This window comes from Hemitrygon akajei, chromosome 25 (assembly GCF_048418815.1).
Source record: "Hemitrygon akajei chromosome 25, sHemAka1.3, whole genome shotgun sequence".
Lineage (NCBI taxonomy): Eukaryota > Metazoa > Chordata > Chondrichthyes > Myliobatiformes > Dasyatidae > Hemitrygon > Hemitrygon akajei.
This window is the reverse complement of record NC_133148.1, coordinates 47,247,777-47,270,452: the sequence shown is the minus strand read 5'-3', so window position 1 is coordinate 47,270,452 and position 22,676 is coordinate 47,247,777. Positions and strand designations below refer to the sequence as shown.

At 43.8% G+C, this 22,676-nt stretch overlaps 1 gene segment (V, D, J or C); it reads left to right on the top strand.

Annotated features, from left to right (window-relative positions):
• The first annotated feature begins 588 nt into the window (after positions 1-588).
• Positions 589-22,439, top strand: LOC140716610 (Ig heavy chain C region-like). The segment is given in 7 exon segments: positions 589-686; positions 794-1,105; positions 1,510-1,566; positions 17,684-17,995; positions 18,872-19,171; positions 20,782-21,102; positions 21,746-22,439. Coding segments are annotated over 7 exon segments (1,734 nt in total).
• The last annotated feature ends 237 nt before the right edge of the window (positions 22,440-22,676 follow it).

Here is a 22,676-nt window from a genome sequence, read left to right as displayed (position 1 = left end):
GGCAGATATTTGTCCACTGACTGGTGTCTCTCAGTCCCTGTCTCTCAGAGGGATATCTGCCACTGACTGGTGTCTCTCAGTCCCTGTCTCTCAGGGAGATATTTGTCCACTGACTGGTGTCTCTCAGTCCCTGTCTCTCAGAGGGATATCTGTCCACTGACTGGTGTCTCTCAGGGAGATATCTGTCCACTGACTGGGTTCCCTCAGTCCATGTCTCTCAGAGGGATATCTGTCCACTGACTGGTGTCTCTCAGAGGGATCTCTGTCCACTGACTGGTGTCTCTCATTCTCTCTCGCTGGGATTCTGTGTGTTTCAGTTTACACAAACTGTTCATCGCTGAAACTGATGAATCGATCAGAGTGTGACAGATCTTTAATCCGGATCTGGTCACTGCCGCTGGCCTGCCGCCTGTTGCAGAGACAAACATCTTTTGGGGAATTGAAATCGCTGCTGTGGGCGGGGACAGGAAGCTGCGCCTCTGGTTTCAGTGTGTGAGAGCCTGTTCAAACCGCGGCTCCCTCTCTCACTCACAGCCCACGTCCCTATTTAAACAGCGCTCACTGCGGCTCCGGACAAAGCCGGCCTGAGCTGAAGCCGCCCATCTCAACAGTGTCCAAGTCCGGCTCAGTGTTCAGGGCGATGGGGATCGTTCCTTATCTCTGTCTCCTCCTGTCTTGTCTGGCAGGTGGGTGTCCCGCGGCTTGTCGCCCTCCCGGGACCGGCTGTTTCTCCGAGGCTTTGTGAATCTCTGCCCGTGGAACATTTTATTAATTTCTGCTCTTTTATTGACAGGCGTGCGGTCCGACATCGTGCTGACACAGCCCAAGTCAGCGGTGGTAATGCCCGGACAGTCCCACAGACTGTCCTGTGCGGTCAGTGGGTTCGATATCAGCGGCTACTACATGCACTGGGTGAAACAGGTCCCCGGGAAAGGGCTGGAGTGGCTGGTAGTGTATTACAGTGAAAGTTACAAGTATTACGCGCCTGGAGTCCAGAGCCGGTTCACCGCTTCCAAGGACAGCAGCATCTTTTATCTGCAAATGAACAACCTGAGACTGAACGACACGGCCACCTATTACTGTGCGAGAGATTATGGGGCGGGCACGGTGTGAGAGATGGCGGCTCCCTCCATACACAAACCTACCGCAACAAAACTCTTTAAATTGGGCTCCTCGGGCGGTCCACCGGCCTTTACCCTGGGATTCGTGGATATCAATCAGATCCCGAGTGGATAATTTGGAAGTCGGTACAAGTACAACTGGAGATGTGCCTGGAGGGGAACGGGACCACCCACGAGGAGCTGTCAGTGGAAGCCCAGTGAAAGGTCCAGGTGGGTTATATCATCTCCACTTCAGGACTGGGATGGCCGAGATTGAGACCCGCTGTGTGGGACACCCGGACACAGAGGGAGGTTCTCTGAATGAATCCGCCGGCCAGCTCTGAGATCCACTGGATTTCGGGCTGGATGTGGTGAAGTCGGTTTGTGACCTGCGGTGAAGCACCGTGAAGGATATATTTCGATCTTGACTACTGGGGCGGAGGAACCTCGCTGACAGTGACTTCAGGTAAAACCAACTTCTCAACTGTATCTTCACGCACTAGTATTTTATTTATTTACGGGTTTGGCGAATTCGGTGATTCACCTGAAATCAGTGATATTTAGAGCAAGTACATGTCATAAGTCGGGTGTTGAAACAGGACCCAGGACACAGAAGTACCGGAAACAGGACAAGACGGAACCCAAGGACGGGACGGAATGCAGTCTAGGCAGGGGAAGCAGGACCAGGACGAGGGAGTGGGAACAAGGAGTCTGGGATGGACTCCGAGCCCGAGACTGGACAAGGACCCAGAAACTGGATCTTGCCTCGTGCTCGGACCCCCAAACCCAGGCGAGGACGTGACGAGGCTTGGCTAGGGACTTAGGGGCTTGGGTCGGGGCTTGAGGCTGGAGCTAGGGGCAGACTAGGAGCTGTACATCAACATGGAGCCGGGAATTATCCTCCGACAAGCCGAGACTCATCTATAACTCCACACCAAGGTGAAGTAGGACCATCCGTCTGGTAACGGCAGAACGGCCTGACGTAACCCACGGAGGCGAGGACAAGGCAAGACAGATCCCCCCGCAGGGCAACGGCAGAACGGCCAGACTTACCCCACAGGGACGAGGACAGGAAGAGATCAACACAAAGGAACGACAGACAGTTCCACCTCTGCATTGGGGTAGCTCCGAGTAGCCATTATGTCCGGCAGCCTTAGCTACCTACAGAAGCAACTAGATCCCCACCCAGCTCGGAGTGGCTGACGACTATCCAGCTGGCCCGAGAAACAGCTGAATCCCTACCTCAATGACCGCTCCAACTACTACCAGCAAGGCTCCCAGAAGCCATGGTTCTCTAACACAGCCTGAAGGATATCAATAGCCTGTTCTAGCCTTCCACCAGCCATCTGTGCCATGAGTATCTTGACAAAACAACCCCCAACCACACTCACTACCAGGGCCACTTATATTCCCAGTTCCAATATGAGCCTCAGGTGTTTCTAGTTAAGTCCAACCGCAGCAAGGGACCGCCGGAAAACCCGGAGTCCGCGGACCCAATCTTGGACTTCGGACTGAACTACCACAATACATGAATCACCCCGAATTGGCAGATTTCTCGAGAGCCCAGTAACAGTACAAGGGTACATACCCCACCCCACCAGTGAACTGTCCACAGACCGGGATCAAGCTCAGTGGAATGGGGTCGGATCTTGTCACCAGACTGTGCCTTCAAATCGGCTGATTGAGTATCATTGTCCGGTCTGTGGAGTCGCGTTCCGGTTCACGGTCCGGTCCATTGACTCCGGACTCCGGGTCTTCTGGCTGTCCGTTGTTTCAGTTGTGCTTAATCACAGGCACCTGATTCTCATATTGTGGCTGGACTAACAGTGCCCCTGGGTTTGAGTGTTGTTGCTGGTTTGTCTCCTTGGAATCCTGTCCTTGCCTCTGAGGTCTGTTCTTGCTGTTACCCTATGGTAGGATCTGTCCCTTCCTGTCCTTGCCTCTGTTGGGTTAAGTCAGGCTGTCTTTGCTATTACCCTGAGGCTGGACGGTTTCCTTCTTTCCCTCTGAAGCCTGGCCTGTAGCCCTGCCTGCAACCTATGCCTGTAACTATGCCTGTAAACTATGACTGTTGCCTTGTTGGCTACCCATGCTTGAAGCCTTGTCAGCAACCTTGCCTGTGTCCTTGTCTGTATTGCTGTCAAGTTCAGCTGCCAGAGTGAGACCAGAGCCTTACCATGCTAACAGAAGGAACTATCTATCATTGAGCTTGGAACTGTCTCTCTGTGTCTCTGTGTTTAGTTCTGTGTATGTCCTGGCCCTACATCCTGTTCCCAAGGAGAGGCCCTGGCTCTGTGTCCAAGGCTCTGAGGAGGTTGCACTCCATGTCCAAGGCTCTGAGGAGGTTGCACTCCATGTCCAAGGCTCTGAGGAGGTTCCAGTCCATGTCCAAGTCCAAGTCGTAGCCTAAGCTCTGAGTCCTGGTCTTGTCCAGGGCTAGTGTCTGTGTCCAGCTATGCCTCTCCCCACTTATGCTCTGCTCTCCCTCAACCTAGGCTCTGCGTTCCTACTCTCCCTCGATCAAGACCAAGACTAAGCTTCATGTCCTCATCCATGTCTGAGCTTCATGTCCTTGTCCAGCCCAGAAGTCCCGTGTCCTGCCTCACATTCAGTCCTGTTGCCTTGCCACGTCCAGTCCTTGCCTAGTTCCGGAGTTCGAGCCCGAGTCAAGACCCAGGTTCTGGGTCCCTGTCCAGTCTCTGGCTCAGAGTCGAAGCCCAGGCTCCTAGTACCTCATACAGGTCCCACTTTCCTACTCTAGTCCTTGCCCATGCCCTACCTCCTAGTCTTGTCCAGGGCCTAGGTCTTGCCCAATGTTGTTTGCTCCCCACTTCCCTTACTTTCTTGATACACTTAGTCCTCTCCCTAGTACTTCAGTGTCTGTGTCTTGCATTTGGGTCCATTTCCAATGCCCACCTTATGACACTGAGTGAGCTCAGTGTTTGGTTCAAGTCTGGCTTCTGATCCTCAGCACCAATTGAAGCCACGTTCAGGGGCTGAGCGTTTCAGTGCAGTTGAAATCGTTCCCTGTCAGTGACAACAATGGATCTGTTCAGTGTCAAGTTATTGGGATCGGGTTTTACTGTCGGCTGCTTTCATGTTGAAGGTAATGGGATTGAGACATAATCTGAGGGAATGGTTACACATGTATGATCTGGTTGATGGCTCAATATCCCCAGGGTACAGGTGGGTGTCAGTCCCATCATGTAATGTCCGGCGTGAGGTCTGTCCCGGGATACAGCAAAAGTATCAGTGATATCCCAGGATTAATTGATGGGATTAAGGTTTTAGTTTTATTTCCTGATGAGTGAGGAGGTGGGATACGGTGGGGAAGAATTTTGGAATTGGGAATGCAGTGGGGAAGTGGTTCAGGGAGGGTAAGGCAGGGAATTGAAATCACAATTCCTTCACACATTCCGGGCAGCCTTGCATTGGTGGGAGGGGGAGGGGGAGTGGTGTAGGTGGGGTGGGGAGGGAAGCGTTCAAGTCAATAATGTGTAATAGGGAAGCATTTAAGGGAAGGTTTGTTGATGAACGTTTGTGATCTGGAACACACTGACTGAATGATGGTGGTGGTCAATATTGAGTGTAGGGAGGGAACAGGAGGAGATCTGCCTTTTGTAGGGATACAGGGAAGAGCAGAGAGACCAATGGGTTTATTGGGTTTGCTCAGCTAAAGGGAAGCACAGACACTATCGGATGAATGGCCTCACTCTCTGTTCTGTCATTCAATGGAATCAGTATGTACCTTGTAAATCTGGGAATTTTTTCCTCAAAAGAAACAGAGCATGAGTTAAATGCAGATTACAGCTCCCATGTCCTGTCCTGGCAGCCACAAACTAGATGCAAAGATCCTTCTGCACTGTCCCATCCCTCCCAGGGCAGGGGCAGCAGAGGTTAGACACAGCGTGAAGTTTCACCAACCTGTCCCATCACACGCTCACCGGACACGAGTTGAACTTTACTGTTCAAATGAACTGCTTATTCTCAGTTCACAGACAGAACAATTGCTCTAATTTCTTGCCCTCTTCCATCCCACGACTGGGTTTGTTTAACAAGTGCTTTCCTACACTAACCAGTGTTGCTGGTGATTCAGTAAAAGTGGTTGTGAGATAAAGTGCTGACATTTACAGACACCTTTCATGGTGTCCCCGAGCTCTTCACAGGCTCTCATGTTTGCTGTTGTGTGCTGGGGCAGCAGGCTGAGGGTAGCAGACACCAACAGAATCAACAAACTCATTTGTAAGGCCAGTGATGTTGTGGGGGTGGAACTGGACTCTCTGACGGTGGTATCTGAAAAGAGGATGCTGTCCAAGTTGCATGCCATCTTGGACAGTGACTCCCATCCACTCCATAATGTACTGGTTAGGCACAGGAGTACATTCAGCCAGAGACTCATTCCACTGAGATGTAACACTGAGCGTCATAGGAAGTCATTCCTACCTGTGGCCCTTCAAACTTTACAACTCCTCCCTCGGAGATTCAGACACCCTGTGCCAATAGGCTAGTCCTGGACTTACTTCCACTTGGCATATTTCACTTATTATCATTTAATTATTTCTGGTTTTATTTTGCTATATTTCTACTCTATTATTGGTTGGTGCAACTGTAATGAAACCCAATTTCCCTCAGGATCAATAAAGTATGTCTGTCTGTCTGTCTGAAATAGTTTCAAAGTACAGCCCTGTTGTAGAGTCGGGAATGTGGAGCCACTCTGCACACAGCAGAATCCACAAACTGCAAGGTGAGAACGATCAGATAGTCTCTTCTGGTGATTTTATTGAAGGAGAAATATTGTCCAGGACACCGTGGACACAGTGATCCAATGGACAGGCACAAGGTTGGATTCGGAGTGATGGGAAACAGGGCAGTACATCAAAGCAAATGAGTAGTGCAGAGGGATAGATGAACAGTCCACGGTTACCACCACAACAAAACTGACAAATCTAAACTCAGTTCATCATATTCTGCAACAGATTTGGATCTGTGGTCAGATTTACAACATCTTAGTAATTGGTATTATTTTTAAATCTAGTCATTAGTAATGATGACCCTTCAGTTTTACTGATGTCCCTCAGGGAAGGAGTTCTCTCATCCTTACCCTTCGAGCCTGTTTATGACTCCTGACCCATCAATGTGTTTGTCTCCAAATGCCCTCTGAATGGCAGCTCAGATGTGTAATTCATTCAAACTTTACCAGCAAAGCCAAGATCCCAAAGATGAATGAATAAAGTTGCCAATCCTTTGTTCATCCTACCCAATGTTCTATCCACTTACTACAATAAATCAGACTGAGTTTCCCTGATCTGCTGATTCACCATCAATCATTTTGTACAAATACTCAAGTATCATTTCATTGCAAATTTCCTCTGAGCTGATCCACCGAGATCCAGTTCCCCTCTTCACCCCAGCACCCTGCTGTCAGTTTGATGGGTGTCTTTATAAAGACACGGAGGAACACTGATCCAGACAGAACTGTACTTACCACCTCGACATGAACAAACAAGCTGGAGAAACTCAGCAGGTCAGGCAGCATCCGTGCAAACGAACAGTCAACGTTTTGTGCCAAGACTCTTTGTCAGGACTGAAGAAGGAGGGGACAGGGGCACCATAAAGAAGGTGGGGGGGGGAGCATGGGAAGGAGAAGGCTGGTAGGTCCCCGGTGTAAAACCGTCACATCTGCTCCCAGAATGAGGCTTTCCATTCCAGGACATCTCAAATGTCCTCTTTCTTTAAGAATCATGATTTCCCTTCTGCCGTCATCAATGATGCCTTCACCTGCATCTCTTCATTTCCCGCACTTTGGCCCTCACCCCATCCTCCCATCAACACAACAGGTACCATGTTCCCCTTGTTCTCAGCTACCACCCCACCAGCCTCCGGATCCAGCATATAATCCTCTGCAACTTCCACCACCTTCAACAGGACCCCACCACTAAGCTCTCCGCTTTTTGTAGGGATCGTTCCCTCCACGACTGCCTGGTCCACACGTCCCTCCCCACAGATCTCCCACCTTGTACTTATCCCTGCAAGCATAAGTGCTACACCTGACCCTATACCTCCTCTCTTACCACCATTCAGGGCCCCAAACAGTCCTTCCAGGTGAGGCAACACTTCACTTGTGAGTCTGTTGTGGTCATCTATTGCATCCGGTGCGCTCGGTGCGGCCTCCTCTACGTCGGCGAGACCCAACACAGATTGGGGGACCGCTTCGTTGAGCACCTCCGCTCTGTCCACCACAACAGACAGGATCTCCCGGTTCCCACCCACTTCAACTTTGCTTCACATTCCCATTCGGATATGTCCATACATGGCCTCCTCTACCGCCATGATGAGGCCAAACTCAGGTTGGTGGAGCAACACCTCATATACCATCTGGGTAGTCTCCAGCCCCTTGGTATGAACATCAAATTCTCCAGCTTCAAGTAACTCCCTCCCCCTCCCTTCCTCCATCACACTTTCATTCTGCCTCCTCTTCCAGCTGCCTATCACCTCTCTCATGATTCTGCCTTCTTCTATTAACCATAGTGCTTTCCCCTTCTTCACCTTTCCTGCCTATCCTCTCCATGCTTCCCCTCCCCCACCCCTTGATCTTTCCTCTGATTGGTTTTTCACCAGGAACCTATCAGCCTTCTCCTTCACACCCTCCCCCCACCTTCTTTATAGGGCCCCTGTCCCCTTCCTCTTCAGTCCTGATGAAGGGACTCAGCCCGAAACGTTGACTGTTCGTTTCCACGGATGCTGCCCAACATGTTGAGTTCCTCCGGCTTGTTTGTTTCTGTTGATTTGACCAGAGCATCTATAGTATACTTTGTGTGTACTTACCACCTGCAGGTCCCGGGATGTAAAAGATCCTCAGCTGCAAATCTCACCGACTGACATTATTGTGCCTCCTGCACTGCCAACACTGAGCAGCTCAGGGAACATCTGTGGGGTGAGAAACAGAGTTAATGTTTCACACCAGTGACCCTTCACCAGACTCTGTCAGTCTGATTTCTGGCAACTACACTGTTTCCAGTTTTATTTTATTGAAATTATTTTGATGAAAACAGTGTTTTTCATTAACTTCTACAATCCCAAACATCCCAGAGCCTTTCCCAGCCCAATACATACTTCAGCAGTGTGTCACTTCATATGTGGGACGAAACATCCAACTTGTCCGCATTTTGTTCTCACAAACTGAACTACAACATAACAATCTAGTCTGTTTGGGTGATGTTGGAAGGGAATTGTACTTTTAACCTACAATTCCTAAAGCTCCCAACTACTGGGAACTCCTCATCTGATTCTGACTGTGTAGTAGATGAACAGACTGACACTATTTAGTTGAGGGCATTCATATGGTCCCTCATCTTTGGTCCAGCAATTCTCCTCTTTTCAGGAACTGACATTGATAAAAAGCAGTGAGGTTCCTCAGACATCAGCTGACCAGTCCATTCCTGCACTGTTGAATACCTGGGAAGCTGAGGGTACTGTGGGTGAAATGGTGCTGGTTGTGGCTGGCAGTCTGAATGGGACAACCAGTACTCAGCCACTTACACTCGAGTCAATCCCTCAGTTCCACAGACCACTGTACCCCGGGATTTACTGAGTGACAGATGCCTCCAGACCTGTTACCACACTCTACCACATGACACCAGGTCCTACTGGAATTCCCAGGGTAACACTGGGAAATCCATTTCCACATTTCCCTCACAAGCCGGACCTGACAAAGGATCACATTTCCCATTCATCTGACTGGGGATTCTGAGCCTTGGGAGGCGATTTAGTCAGGAATGATTTCTGGGTGATCTTTATATTTTAATGTTTATCAGATTTATTATTTTAAACAAAATATACTAACTTAATTGTTGCCACAGGAATTTACATCAACTTTAATGTTTCCAAGACATTTCAAGCCTGTTAAATTACATGACAGCATTGACACAAGGCAATCCCCGCCCCAGAATTACCAAGTGTCAGGGTGTTCTGGACCCAGAGTCCCAGCAGGGTGCTGCCTGAGGCCTCACCGCAAGCCTCCAGCATCCAGAAACCCAGCAGAGTCCACCTTTCCCTGTGTAGACAGACAGACAGACATACTTTATTGATCCCGAGGGAAATTGGGTTTCATTACAGCCGCACCACCAAGAATAGTGAAGAAATATAGGAATATAAAACCATAAATAACTAAATAATAATAAGTTAATCATGCCAAGTGGAAAAATAAGTCCAGGACCAGCCTATTGGCTCAGGGTGTCTGACCCTCCGACGGAGGAGTTGTAAAGTTTGATGGCCACAGGTAGGAATGACTTCCTATGACGCTCAGTGTTACATCTCGGTGGAATGAGTCTCTGGCTGAATGTACTCCTGTGCCTAACCAGTTCATTATGGAGTGGATGGGAGTCATTGTCCAAGATGGCATGCAACTTGGACAGCATCCTCTTTTCAGATACCACCGTCAGAGAGTCCAGTTCCAGCCCCACAACATCACTGGCCTTACGAATGAGTTTGTTGATTCTGTTGGTGTCTGCTACCCTCAGCCTGCTGCCCCAGCACACAATAGCAAACATGATAGCACTGACCGGGACTTCCGGTGGCTGTAATGGAGTAGGTTGCACCAGCTACGTGCTCCGAGATTATTTGCTTACTTTGCTGTTTAAACCTATCTCGTTGAGAGCACCATGAGTAGAAAGCTGTCAAAAAAAGAGACTACTTTAGAGACTTTGACTGAAATGATTCAACAAATGTCAGAGAAACTCGAAAAATTGGATAAACTGGATGACTTGGAATCCAAGTTTGATTTGTTACAGAATTCCTTCGCCCTGGTTAAATCTGAAATGAAAACGCTTAATCGGAAACTTCGAAGTATACAGCAGACTGTGAGTGACCACGAAATTCGTATTAAGCTACACGAAGAATCTCTGCCGGTGTTGCAGAAGGATATCGAAGGTTTTAAGAGAATTTCTAAGGAACAACTTAAAAAATACGACGGGTTACTGAAGAAACTTACAGATCTGGAGACCAGGAACCGAAGGTGCAATATCAAAATTATTGGATTTCCTGAAAAACTGGAGGGTAATCAACCAATCGATTTTTGTGGTCAAATGCTGAAAGATTTATTCCCTGATATATTATCGGAATTACCGAAATTTGAGCGCGTTCACCGAGTTACCCCCCCCCCCCCCCCCAATTGGGATCTTGCCAAACCTCGCTCTATTATCATTCATTCGCTTTTATGACTATCAGATTAAAGAACAGATCCTTCGTGAATCAAGGAAGAAACGTATATTACAATTTCGTGATCAACAGTTTCGGATCGTTCAAGATTATCCACCGGAAGTTCTAAGAGCTAGACAGGCTTTTAAAGAGGTCATGTCTGATCTTTTTAAGCTTGGCTGTCGCCTTTCTCTCAGAGATCCGTGTAAACTCAAGGTTACTACTTCTGATAATAAGGTCTCTTGGTTTACGAAGCCTGAAGAAGCTAAGAAACTTTTACAAAGTCTCCATCCTTAAATTCAACTTTGAGTTGTTTTATGTTAAGTGTTTTAATTTCAGGTGTTCAATCAGGTAATTGGCGTTTTGTCGATAACAAGGCTTCTTGGTTTTACGAAGTTTTAATCATTTGTTTGACTAAGTAATTGGCGCCTTGTTATCTTTCAAACTATGCAAAATATGCAGGCAGACAGCATCCATTTTCTCTTTTGCTGTTTTTCGCAGTTCTTTTTAAACAAAACGTTATATTCTGTCAGTGTTATGTAAGAAACTATCTAAACCGCTTCCCTTTTTAATTATCTATTTGTTTCTTTACTCCTTTTTTTGCACCCGCGAGTATATGTTGTTTTACTTATTGATTTTCCATATTTAATTTTCCTTATCTGTCTTTCCTTTTTTTTTACCGAGACTAATACTTATATTTTCCCATGGTTTTTTTTTTAATTGTAATTAGCAAACTTATTTACTTTGATTTTTTTTTGTGTGTATATATATATATATATATTTACAATCGTTTATTCAGCGCAGTTATACATATATATTTTCTGGAGCCACCGGAGTTTTGGGTTGAGAACGTTAGAATTAGTCTCCAGCCTCCCTTGGCTGATTTCTCTCTTTGGGGGGGGAGGGAGGGGGGAAATGGGTTCTACTATAAAGCTGATTGGATGTTTTTACTGTTTTACTTATTCACTATCTACATGTCTGTGATTACCTTTTATACATTACTAAAGGATACTTGATGGATTCTTTTATTAATATACTCAGTTTTAATGTGAAAGGTCTAAGTAACCCTTTTAAACGAAATAAGATTTTCTCTTATATCCGGAAACTTAAAACTCATATAATCTTTCTCCAAGAAACCTATATTTCTAAAGATGATATTTCACTTTCTTTCAAAGGATGGAAGGGTATACATTTTCATTCACCCTCTCAATCTAGATCGAGAGGCGTCTCTATCCTGTTTGATCAGAATTTATCCTTTATTCAACATAATGTAATTTCTGATACAAATGGGCGCTTTGTTATTGTTTCGGGTAGTCTTGGGAATAAACTAATCGTATTTGCGAATGTATACGCTCCAAATACAGATGACTCCTTGTTCTTTGAACGTCTTTTCTCTTTTCTGCCTGATTTGAATCGGTATTCCTTAGCGATGGGTGGAGATTTTAATTTTTGGCTTGACCCTATATTAGACCGCTCTTCAAGTAAAACCCCTGTCACTAATAAATCAGTCTTACTTTTTAAATCTTTTTTTTTATCTCAATGAGGTATTCTTGACGTGTGGCATTTTTTACATCCCCAAGAAAAGGAATATTCATATTTCTCTCAGGTTCATCATATGCACTCTCGGATTGATTTTTTTTTATAGATAGAAACTTGCTTCCACTGGTACGATCCTGTGATTATAAGGAGATTGCTTTGTCTGATCATGCACCTGTGCTTCTGGCTTTAAGATTACCTGCTTACTCTGTACCAAATAGAAGTTGGTGTTTTAACCTATCATTGTTATCTGATAAAAATTTTCTAAAGTTTTTGGAAAACCATGTTACTTTTTTCTTTAAAGAAAATTTCAAAGGAGGTATTGCTGGTAATATAGTCTGGGATACTTTTAAAGCATATATTCGTGGAGAAATTATCTCTTACTCTATCTATATAAAGAAAAAAGCTGACAAAGTAAGGTCTGACCTAGCAGCGATATTACAAGATCTTGATCGAAAGTATGCCCTATCTCTAGATCCAAGTATATATAATAAGCGTCTTGAAATCTAATCCAAGTATAATCCTCTGCTGACTTACCCAATTGAACGACAGCTGTTGAGAGATAAAACTCAATTTTACATTCACGGGGATAGAACTAGTAGTTTATTAGCCAATCGCTTAAAATCTTTTACAGTTAATCCTCAAATCACAGAAATTTTTAAAGATAATGGAACTAAGACATCCGACCATTCTGAAATTAACAATGTATTTAAAGACTTTTACCTTAAGTTGTTTCATTCTGACTCTTCTTCAGATGATACCTATATGAACACTTTTTTCAGTAATATCAACATTCCTACATTGTCTGCTGATAGTCTAACACAGTTAGATCAGCCTATTTCCAATGAAGAAGTGGCTGAGGCTATACGTGCTTTACATTCTGGTAAGACCCCAGGACCTGATGGCTTTCCTGGGGAGTTTTATAAAACTGTCACTACGTTACTTACACTTTATTTATCCTCTGTTTTATCAGAGTCCTTTAAATCAGGTAAATTCCCTCAATCTTTTTATGAAGCTTTTATTTCTCTTATTCTTATAAAAAATGAAAATCCAGCTGAATGTTCTTCATACAGACCGATTTCTTTATTAAATGTTGATGCAAAATTTTAGCCAAAATCTTAGCTCAAAGGCTTGAAAATATTCTACCATCTATTATATCACATGACCAGACAGGATTTATTAAAAATCGTTACTCACATTTTAATATACGTCTGTTATTGAATGTGATATATTCACCATCCAAAAAAATATCAGAGTGTATATTATCCTTAGATGCAGAAAAAGCCTTTGATAGGATTGAGGGGAATTATCTTTTTAAGACCTTAGAAAAGCTTAATTTTGGGCCTAATTTTATTTGTTGGGTTAAATTAATCTACTTGTCTCCTACCGCTCAGGTTATTACTAACACCCAAATTTCTAAGCCCTTTAAATTACAGCGGGGAACTAGACAAGGATGTCCTCTTAGTCCTTCACTTTTTGCTTTAGCTATAGAACTCTTAGCAATAGCACTTCAAGAAGCTAAGGACATTTCTGGTATACTAAGGGAAGGTATGTCTCATAAAATTTCATTATATGCTGATGATATTTTACTTTTTATCTCTAACACTGAAACTTCTTTACCTTTGGTTCTTTCTTTAATCTCCCAGTTTAGTTCTTTTTCAGGATATAAGCTGAACCTACATAAAAGTGAGCTGTTTCCTTTAAATGACCTAATGTCATCAAATGCCAAATTTCCGTTCAAAGTTGTTACAAGTCAAATTACATATTTAGGTGTAACAATTACTAAAAACTTCAAGAATTTATTCAAAGAAAACTTAAACCCCTTATTGAATTATGTGAAAAAGATGCTTTCTAAATGGTCCCCTCTTTCTTTATCCCTAATTGGCCAAATTAATTCAATTAAAATGAAGATTCTTCCTAAATTTTTATATCTTTTTCAGGCCTTACCTATTTTTATTCCTAAGACGTACTTTGATTCTTTAGATTCAATTTTAACCTCTTATATTTGGAATAATAAACAAGCTCGTTTAAGTAAAGTTTACTTACAAAGAAATAAAGAGATGGGTGGACTAGCCCTACCCAATTTTAGGTTTTACTATTGGGCTGCCAATATAAGGAATATTACTTTCTGGTCCTATTATATTTATCGTAAAGATTGCCCATCATGGGTCTCCTTAGAAGTTAATTCTGTAAAAAATTCCTTTATTGTCTCTCTTCCTGTATCATACTCTTCTTTTTCAGCAAATAAAACAACAGATAACATAATTGTTAAGCAAACTTTAAGGATCTGGTCTCAATTTAGAAAAAGTTTTGGTTTAGCTAATTTTTCATTATCATCTCCCATTCTCCTTAATTAATTTTTTATTCCTTCCATGACTGATAAAGTCTTTAAAGATTGGGATGAATTAGGTATTAAGTGTTTTTGGGACCTGTTTATTTCAGGATCTCTTGCTTCATTTGACCAATTGGCAAATAAATTTGCACTCCCAAAATCAGATAACTTCAATTTAGAGATTTTCTACATTTCCAATTAACTACTTTTCCTATAGGTCCTGATAAAAATTTACTGGATGATCTTTTAAATTTAAAACCTTTTGTTAATGGTTCTATTACCAGTATCTATAACTTGTTGATTGATTCTAGACAAGACTTTTTAGATAAAATAAAAAAAAGCTTGGGAGGATGACCTAAATTGTCAGATTTCTGATGATAGATGGAATAAAATTCTTAAACGGGTTAATAAATCATCTTTCTGTGCTTGTCATTCTCTTTTACAATTTAAAGTGGTTCATAGAGCTTACATTTCTAAACAGAAGCTGTCCAGTTGTTATCCGAATGTTTCTCCACTTTGTAATAAATGTAACTCTGCTGATGCCTCTTTAATTCATATGTTTTGGTCTTACCCTAAAATTGAAAAGTTTTGGCGGGAAGTATTCCATACCTTCTCACAACTTTTTAGGGTCCAATTTGACCCAAATCCCCTTACTGCCTTGTTTGGTATTATTGCAGATGAGGATATAACTTTAAATACTTCTAACCTACAGGTTTTAGTTTTTACCTCTCTTTTAGCAAGGAGAGCAATCTTGCTTAAATGGAAGGAGTCTACCCCTCCTACACATCTTCAATGGCTACGTGATATTATATCTTATTTAAACTTAGAAAAGATCCGCTGCTCAGTCTTAAATTTGAAACAATCTTTTTATGATATTTGGGGACCTTTCCTAAATTACTTTTCCAGTTTTATAAAGTTTAACAGTGCACAGACTATTATGTATATTTTTATCTTCTCTTCTTAAGCGAATATGTTTCCTTTTCTAATTTATCCATTATCATCCATCAGCTTTTTTCTTTGGTAGTTGGCAGGGGGTTGACTTTTTTATATAATTTTTTTATGATGTATGACCTATCTTTAAATTTTTGATTACAGAGTGGTATACCTTTATGTGATATGCTATAACATTTTGATCAATTTTATCACAATATATGAATGTACACAAGTTATGTTGAGATGTATCTATGTGTTGCACTCTGTAAATCTTTTTTTTCTTCTGAATAAAAATATTGTAAAAAGAAAAGAAAAGAAAAAGAAAGCACTGGCCACCACAGACTCGTAGAACATCCTCAGCATCGTCTGGCAGATGTTAAAAGACCTCAGTCTCCTCAGGAAGTAGAGACGGCTCTGACCCTTCTTGTAGACAGCCTCAGTGTTCTTTGACTATTCCAGTTTATTGTCCATTCGTATCCCCAGGTATTTGTAATCCTCCAGCATGTCCACACTGACCCCTTGGATGGAAACGGGGTCACTAGTGCCTTAGCCCTCCTCAGGTCCACCAACAGCTCCTTTAATGTCTTTTTCACATTAAGCTGCAGATGATTCTGCTCGCACCATGTGACAATGTTTCCCACCGTAGCCCTGTACTCAGCCTCATCTCCCTTGCTGATGCATCCAACTATGGCAGAGTCATCAGAAAACTTCTGAAAATGGCAAGACTCTGTGTTGCAGTTGAAATAGCAGTGTGGGGAGAGTCCCAGCAGGTTAGAACCAGCACCATTCAGCCCGGTCTGTGTGGACATGGTCCAGTTGGCACCGTGCCCTGTGCTTTCTCTCCTGTGACACTTCACCCACAGCACAGGTCAGCTTGCCCCTCTGTTTCACAGAAGTTGTGTCCCTGGTGGGGAGTCTGGCATCAACATTTCACTGGTTGTTTCAGACTCAGTCTGAAAGGAATGAGAAAGGGACCATTTCTCTGCTCTGCCTGTCCTGTCAACCTGAATCAACTGTGTTTGCTCAGGAAGGCAAATGTTCTGAGTTCACAGTCCCCAGATTCACCTGGAAATGATCCTAAACAATGCAGCTGTCATTATTGACCAGTTAAATTATATCGATTCCTATTTACTTGTTATATTTATTTATTTACTTTTATTCTATCTGAAACCCAGATATCAATATTTTATGCCCTTCGTCCCAGAGTGATTACAGTGAAGAGAATATTTCCTTATTTTGCCCCGAATGAAATTGTGACTTTCCCACCACTCCACTTCTCCAAATGTTGAGTTTGCTGCCCTTCCGATAGCAGAACTGATCTGAAGCCTGTGTGTGTGTGTCTGTTGACCATTTTACTGTTGGACAACAAATCCCTCATCTACTGCAATTCACACTGTCTGACACATACTCTCCCACTAGTCTCCTACTCCCAGAGTTCCTGCATGTTCTGCTGTATCCACAGTCTTTTTGGGTAATTTTAACTTCATCCACCAGCAACAATCTGTCATTGACAGAGTCAATCATGAGGTAAATGATGTCACGTCGGTGGGTCAGAACAAACTCTGTCCACAACACTGTCCAAGGTAATTCTGACAACTGGTCAAACCACATCTCCTCAACATATCCACCTGTCAAAGCTGTCAATTGGTCAATTAATTAATTGATCCTGACACTTTTACCTACCTTGGTAAGTCAACACGTCTCCTTTTCCGGTGAAATGAAATGAGAATCCAGTGCTTTCAAGTGTATTTTGCACCTGAAGTGGTTGTGAATTGACACAACCTGCATTTCCTCACTGGACTATGGGCTGGTCGTTCAGTGAGAATATCACCTACATCTAATGGCATTAGATGAGATATCCCCATATGCCCAGGAATCTCATGTGTTGGCCGACACTTCTCCACAGAGTCTGGGCTAATGTATTTCCCCAGTTCCTCTGTCCTTTCTGATGCAAGTTACCATTCCCTCCCGGTTAGCCAGTAGTTTCCATAGGCTCAGTGGGTTTGAAATTCTTGCTCAGTCACACACGGTAAATATGTGAGGCAGTGTCAGCTGTATCATGTAGTCTGTTGAGTTGAATTTCAGAAGCAGAGTCCATTTCCCAACCTCCCACTATATTGCACACATGGTGATGGAGACCAGGTACGACTATATCCACACCAATCACTCCTCTCATCAACAGCAACACTGAACTGATCAGAATTAATCAAATAAGTTACTTCTAAATCTTACTTCTTCTTTAAACTCTGCTGATCAGGGGCTAACAGACTTCTCAGAATCTGGAATTGTCTTTGGATGAGAAACAGATTGTCACTTTGGTATTTTGACTGAAATCTGACCAATTGGACATTGGGTCACTGCCTCAGTCCTGCACTGAAGTGTTGTCCTGAATTGTATGTCCAAGTGCCACTGTGGGATTGATCCACACCCTCCTACCTCAGCGACACAGACTCACAGCTGAGTGTTAAAGTGATATCTGCTTTATTTAATTTGGTGAATAATTTTGACAATTACTGCTTTATATAACATCTTTCTCTGACGGTAATGGTAATTCAGTGAACCATCTGTGAATTTCTTTCTATTTCAGAGGTCAAGTCTGTGCCATCAGTCTACATCACTCCTTCCTGCAACAGAGAATCTGACCAAGGCAACAGGATCCTCTGTCTGGTCAAGGACTATCAGCCTGAGAGCATCAGTCAGACATGGTCCACTAACAGCGTGGACATCACCACAGGAATCAAGAAATACCCAGCAGTGTTGGGGCAAAATTCAAAGTACACGATGTGCAGCTTGCTCGAAGTCTCTGCGGCGGACTGGAAGAATAAAGTCTACTACTGCAAGGCAGGGTACAAGCCAAATGAGATTGAGACAGCGGAGTGGCGGAAACCTCAACCTCAACGTTAGTATCAGAAATAATTTATATTTAAAGTTGCACTGATGTCAGAGCATAAATCTGGAGTAGGAAGCTTTGTCAGATAATGTAGGAGCATGGCAATTAATTCCTTTATTCTACTATTACAACAGTGAGAAAACCTATGAAAGTCGATATGAGCAGTGAATCTCAGTATCAGAATCTGCCTCCATTGTATCCAATCCATTGTCTAATTTCAGGAGCCTCTCCACCACCCCCTCCCACTGAACCCTCCCTACAGATCAGCTCCTGTACACATACAGAGACCACTGACCCATCATACCCCTGCACACAGAACAACAAATTAAACATTACCCCCCTCCTTCTGCACTTTCCCCTCCACCCTGAGCTGCCCCCTCTTCTGGTAAAAACATCCCTTGTGAATGTGATGAAGGAATCCACTCCACTGCCCTTCTTTAACCATCTTCTCACAGATCTGAACCAGCCTTTGCAGATACAACAAAATAATTCCCTCCTGTCCATCTGTTCTTCTTTCTCATTGAAAGTAAAATTGTGTTTCCCAAACTCGCCAGTGGAAACAGTACCACACCATGTCCTCCTGCTCACAGGAGCTGGTATCAGTCATTCTCCATTAAACAATTAGATCACGGCAGGTCTGCACCTCAACCCCATGACCCACCTCTCTGCATTATCATAGCATAGTGGGACACACTGCTGGGAGGCCCAAGTGATACACCTAGCCCTCCCACTCACTGGTGTGAGCCATCAGATCATCAGATCAGCTGTAAATTAACACCATTCTTGAGAGGGCTGGAACTGGGGAACTTTCCCGGGATGAGGGGGAATGAAATCCAAAGCATGGGCCAAGCAATCATGTACTGACAGATATTAAATGTGTTACAGCTCCGAAGCTCAGCTCCCTTGTTCCATCCCGGGAGGTGATCCACAGTCAAGCAAATGCTGTCCTGGGCTGTGTGATATCTGGATTCTCTCCCGACAACATTAAAGTATCCTGGAAAAAAGCTGGATCTGCCCAAGAAGGCATCGTTCTCCCTTCCACTCAGAGATCTGATGGTGGATTTGAAACAATCGCTTACCTGACAGTGCCTGTGCGGGAATGGACCAAGAAACAGAAATATACTTGTGAAGTGAATCACACACCTTCCGATGTCAGTGGTCAGGTCAACATGATGTATCAAGAGGGTGAGTGATGTCTGAAGAAAAATTAATTAACTTACAGCACTAAACTACCTAACTGATACTCCCACACAATTCCTGTCCCTACTGTCAATCTTGCTGAGTGATGTACAGATGATCTTTGCACTTTGAATCAACTCATATCACCAGCAGCTTTAACCCCATCTACTGGGCAGGAAAGGTGTAAGATTAGGTCACCTGTCCATTCTGTCTCTGTTTGTAGTTATAATGAAAATAAGTTCACTATTTTCATAACACTGCACCCTCGGACATTCTGTTTTCAAAGAAAATAGCTCATAATCTTACTGACATGAGAAGGGTTAAGAAATCCAAATCATACCTTGGCGGATGATCCAATCCCGTCAGACTGGAACTGTGTGTGTTACATCTGCTCTTTCTTCAGACAAAGACACTGACTCACAGTCTCACTGAAGGTCTCAACCACAACACAAACACAATCAGCCTCCACACTAAATGTCAAAGAGCAAAAACACCCCCCTGCCTGAAGGGGACTGAGTGTGTAAATGGTGTACACAAAGTGCAGAGAGCTGCAATGTAAGTGTACTGATGATCGTGCACTGGGAACTGACCTCAACAACTTCACCTGAGTGCAATCACACAAAACCGACACTAACCCAGAGGACAGGTGACCCAGAACTGATCAAAGAGCTGTTTTATTCATTTATCATGCTGAGGTGAGTGTCGATGGCTGCAGGCCGCAGCTGCAGAGTCAGTTCAGTGCTGAGGTGAGGGAAGCCTCACAGAGTAGTGAGCTGAATACCTGAGTCTCAATGCCTTAATCTTTTTAATCTCGCTTAAATCGGAAAATTATTGGTTGTTTTCTGCTCTCAACCAACATTGTTCAGAACTTCACCACAGAAATAATTGTATCTCAGAAAATGTTTCCATAACTTGACAGGAATCCAGATCATTTCACTGGACAGGCACTCTGGAGATCCCTGATACCTGTCTTCAGGAAAATGCTCTCTCCCTCTGCCTTTGAGCAATATCCCAGCCTTCAATTACTGCCTCAGTTGTGACTGAATTTGCAGCAGAGCAGCTCTCCCTCTGCTCCTGTGTGGGAATAGTCAGCCTGGACAATGTGTAGAAGCCTCTGGAGGGCGGCTTGAACACACAACATTCTGACAAAGCTGCAGCCAATTTTTGTTATACTACACTGAGAACAAAAGTGCATTTTAATATTTGTGACAGTAACTAAATATTTCTCATACTTGAATTTTGAAATATGAAGTGTATTTTCTGGAAGATTTTCACGTGAAACTTTGCTCTGTTTTCCATTCCACAGACACACTCTGAAATACTGGGTATTTTCTGTACATGTATTTGTTTTAATAAATGGCTGGTAACAGTTTAAGTGACCATGAAACTGCAAACACAATCTAAAGGCCAATCTTGTTCACTTACATTCCCTCGGGGTGTTTACCCTGTCTGCTCAATAGGGGAGATACCTTTCTTCACCAGCGTAGAAGAGTCTTATCTCATCTTGATGCGACTGGCAAATTCTTGACCAGAGATGAACAGGAAATGCTGGTCTTGTCAATGACAAAATCATCTATTGGGGAATGGTGAAATAATATTTGTGACCTTTCTCCCAGATGACTGTTCAGATGCCCACTCCTCAGTCACTTTAAGCAAACCTTCCTTCGAAGAGATCTGGACAAAGAGGACAGCGACCATTCTGTGTGAGGTGGTTCACAGTGATTTACAGGGATTCAGTGTAACCTGGCAGGTGAACGGAAGAAAGAGGGAAGATGGGGTGAGGACTCTGGGTCCAGACAGCTACGGAGGTGAAGACATGATCACCAGCAGGCTGACAGTCCCTGCTGCAGAGTGGAACAGTGGGGCTGAGTTCTCATGTGTGATAGAAGACAAGAGTTTACCAACACCAGTGAAGAAATCCATCAGGAAGGACACAGGTACGTGCGGACAGAATTCAGTGTGAGTCTGATCTCAGCAATTTGACAGATTTATCACCATCCAGCACTGTGATAGACTATAGAAAATGAGAACAGGAGCAGGTCACTGGGTCTCTTGATCTGCTCAAACATTCAATTTGGTCGCAGCTGATCATCCAAATTCAATACGTTTTCTCCAGATATCCTTTGACGAATTCACATGAAGAAGTATATACAATCCATTCGAGAATGTCTCGATAAGTCTTCAAGTGCTTTCTGTGGGAGAGAGCTCCACAGGTTCTCACTCCCTCTCACACGTACACAGCTGAGACTGCCACCCCTGCTCCAGGGGAGATGGAACAAACAGCACAGGATGATGCAAGTCCAGGGGCTGAGTTCCACTTTCTGTCGAGTTGCTGTGTTCAGCGACTCCCATTGATTGAACTGAATAGACTAACCTCGCTGGAAGCTGTAAAATGCAGCAGGTTCAAGATTTCCACTTCACAAATCCCAATGATGAGCAGAAAGGGAGAAGCCTTTAGTTTCAGATAAAGTGAAGCCTCTCACATTTAGAAATTATTTATGTTGGTGCAAAACCAGAATGTGTCGGGTAAGGAGGGAATTATTGGAAGATTCATTCTAACTGAGATTCTCTCTGTTCCAGATGGTGTTGTGACTCGTCCTCACGTCTACCTCCTCCCACCTTCATCGGAGGAGGTCGACACCGATCAGACTGTGACCTTGATGTGTCTGGTCACCAAGTTCTCTCCCACAGAGATCTATGCGGCCTGGATGGCCAATGACACCCTTCTGAAGACAGGGTTTGTGAACCAGCCGGTGACCAAGGACCCCAGAAGAGGCTGGAACACAATGACCAGTCAGCTGAAGGTTTCTCCTGAGGAGTGGAAGAGCGGCACCACTTTCTCCTGTGTGGTGGGTCATGAGTCGCTCACAACCAACCTGTTCCGAAGCATCAATAAATCTCACAGCAAACCCACCCTGGTCAATCTCTCACTTGTTCTGACTGATAGTTTCAAATCTTGTGTGTAATACTGTGTGATCCAATGTATGAGATCCTTTTGTTTTGTTAGTTTTATGATTATTAATTTTCACAGAGGATTTTTAGCTGATGATAAAAGCCTGGACCTTTTCAAATAATTAATAAAGAAATTAAGATCAGAAACCAAATTAAACTACAAACATGATTCACCACAAACCTCTAAGTTACTGGGTAGGTTCTCAGACCACCTTCTGCCATGTTTGAATGGATTTCAACCCTGTGTGGGACTGCATAATGTATGAAATCTTTGTATATGTCAAAGTATCGATTCAAGTTCAATAAATATGACATGAAAATGTCTTGGTTGTACTTTTTGGGGATGTGAAATAAGGAACTTTCAACATAATGTGTTGCAGGTGACATATACTCGGGGAGAAATACTTATCTCTGTATCTGGTTGTCTGGTGTCTAAACCCTCCCTGCACTGGGTGTCCCACTGATCAGCTGTCAACTAATGGTTAGAAAAATTCAAACCTATGGCCATCTGACAAAGAGTTGAGAGTTGAAACCACTCACCAAACATCATATCAGTGTC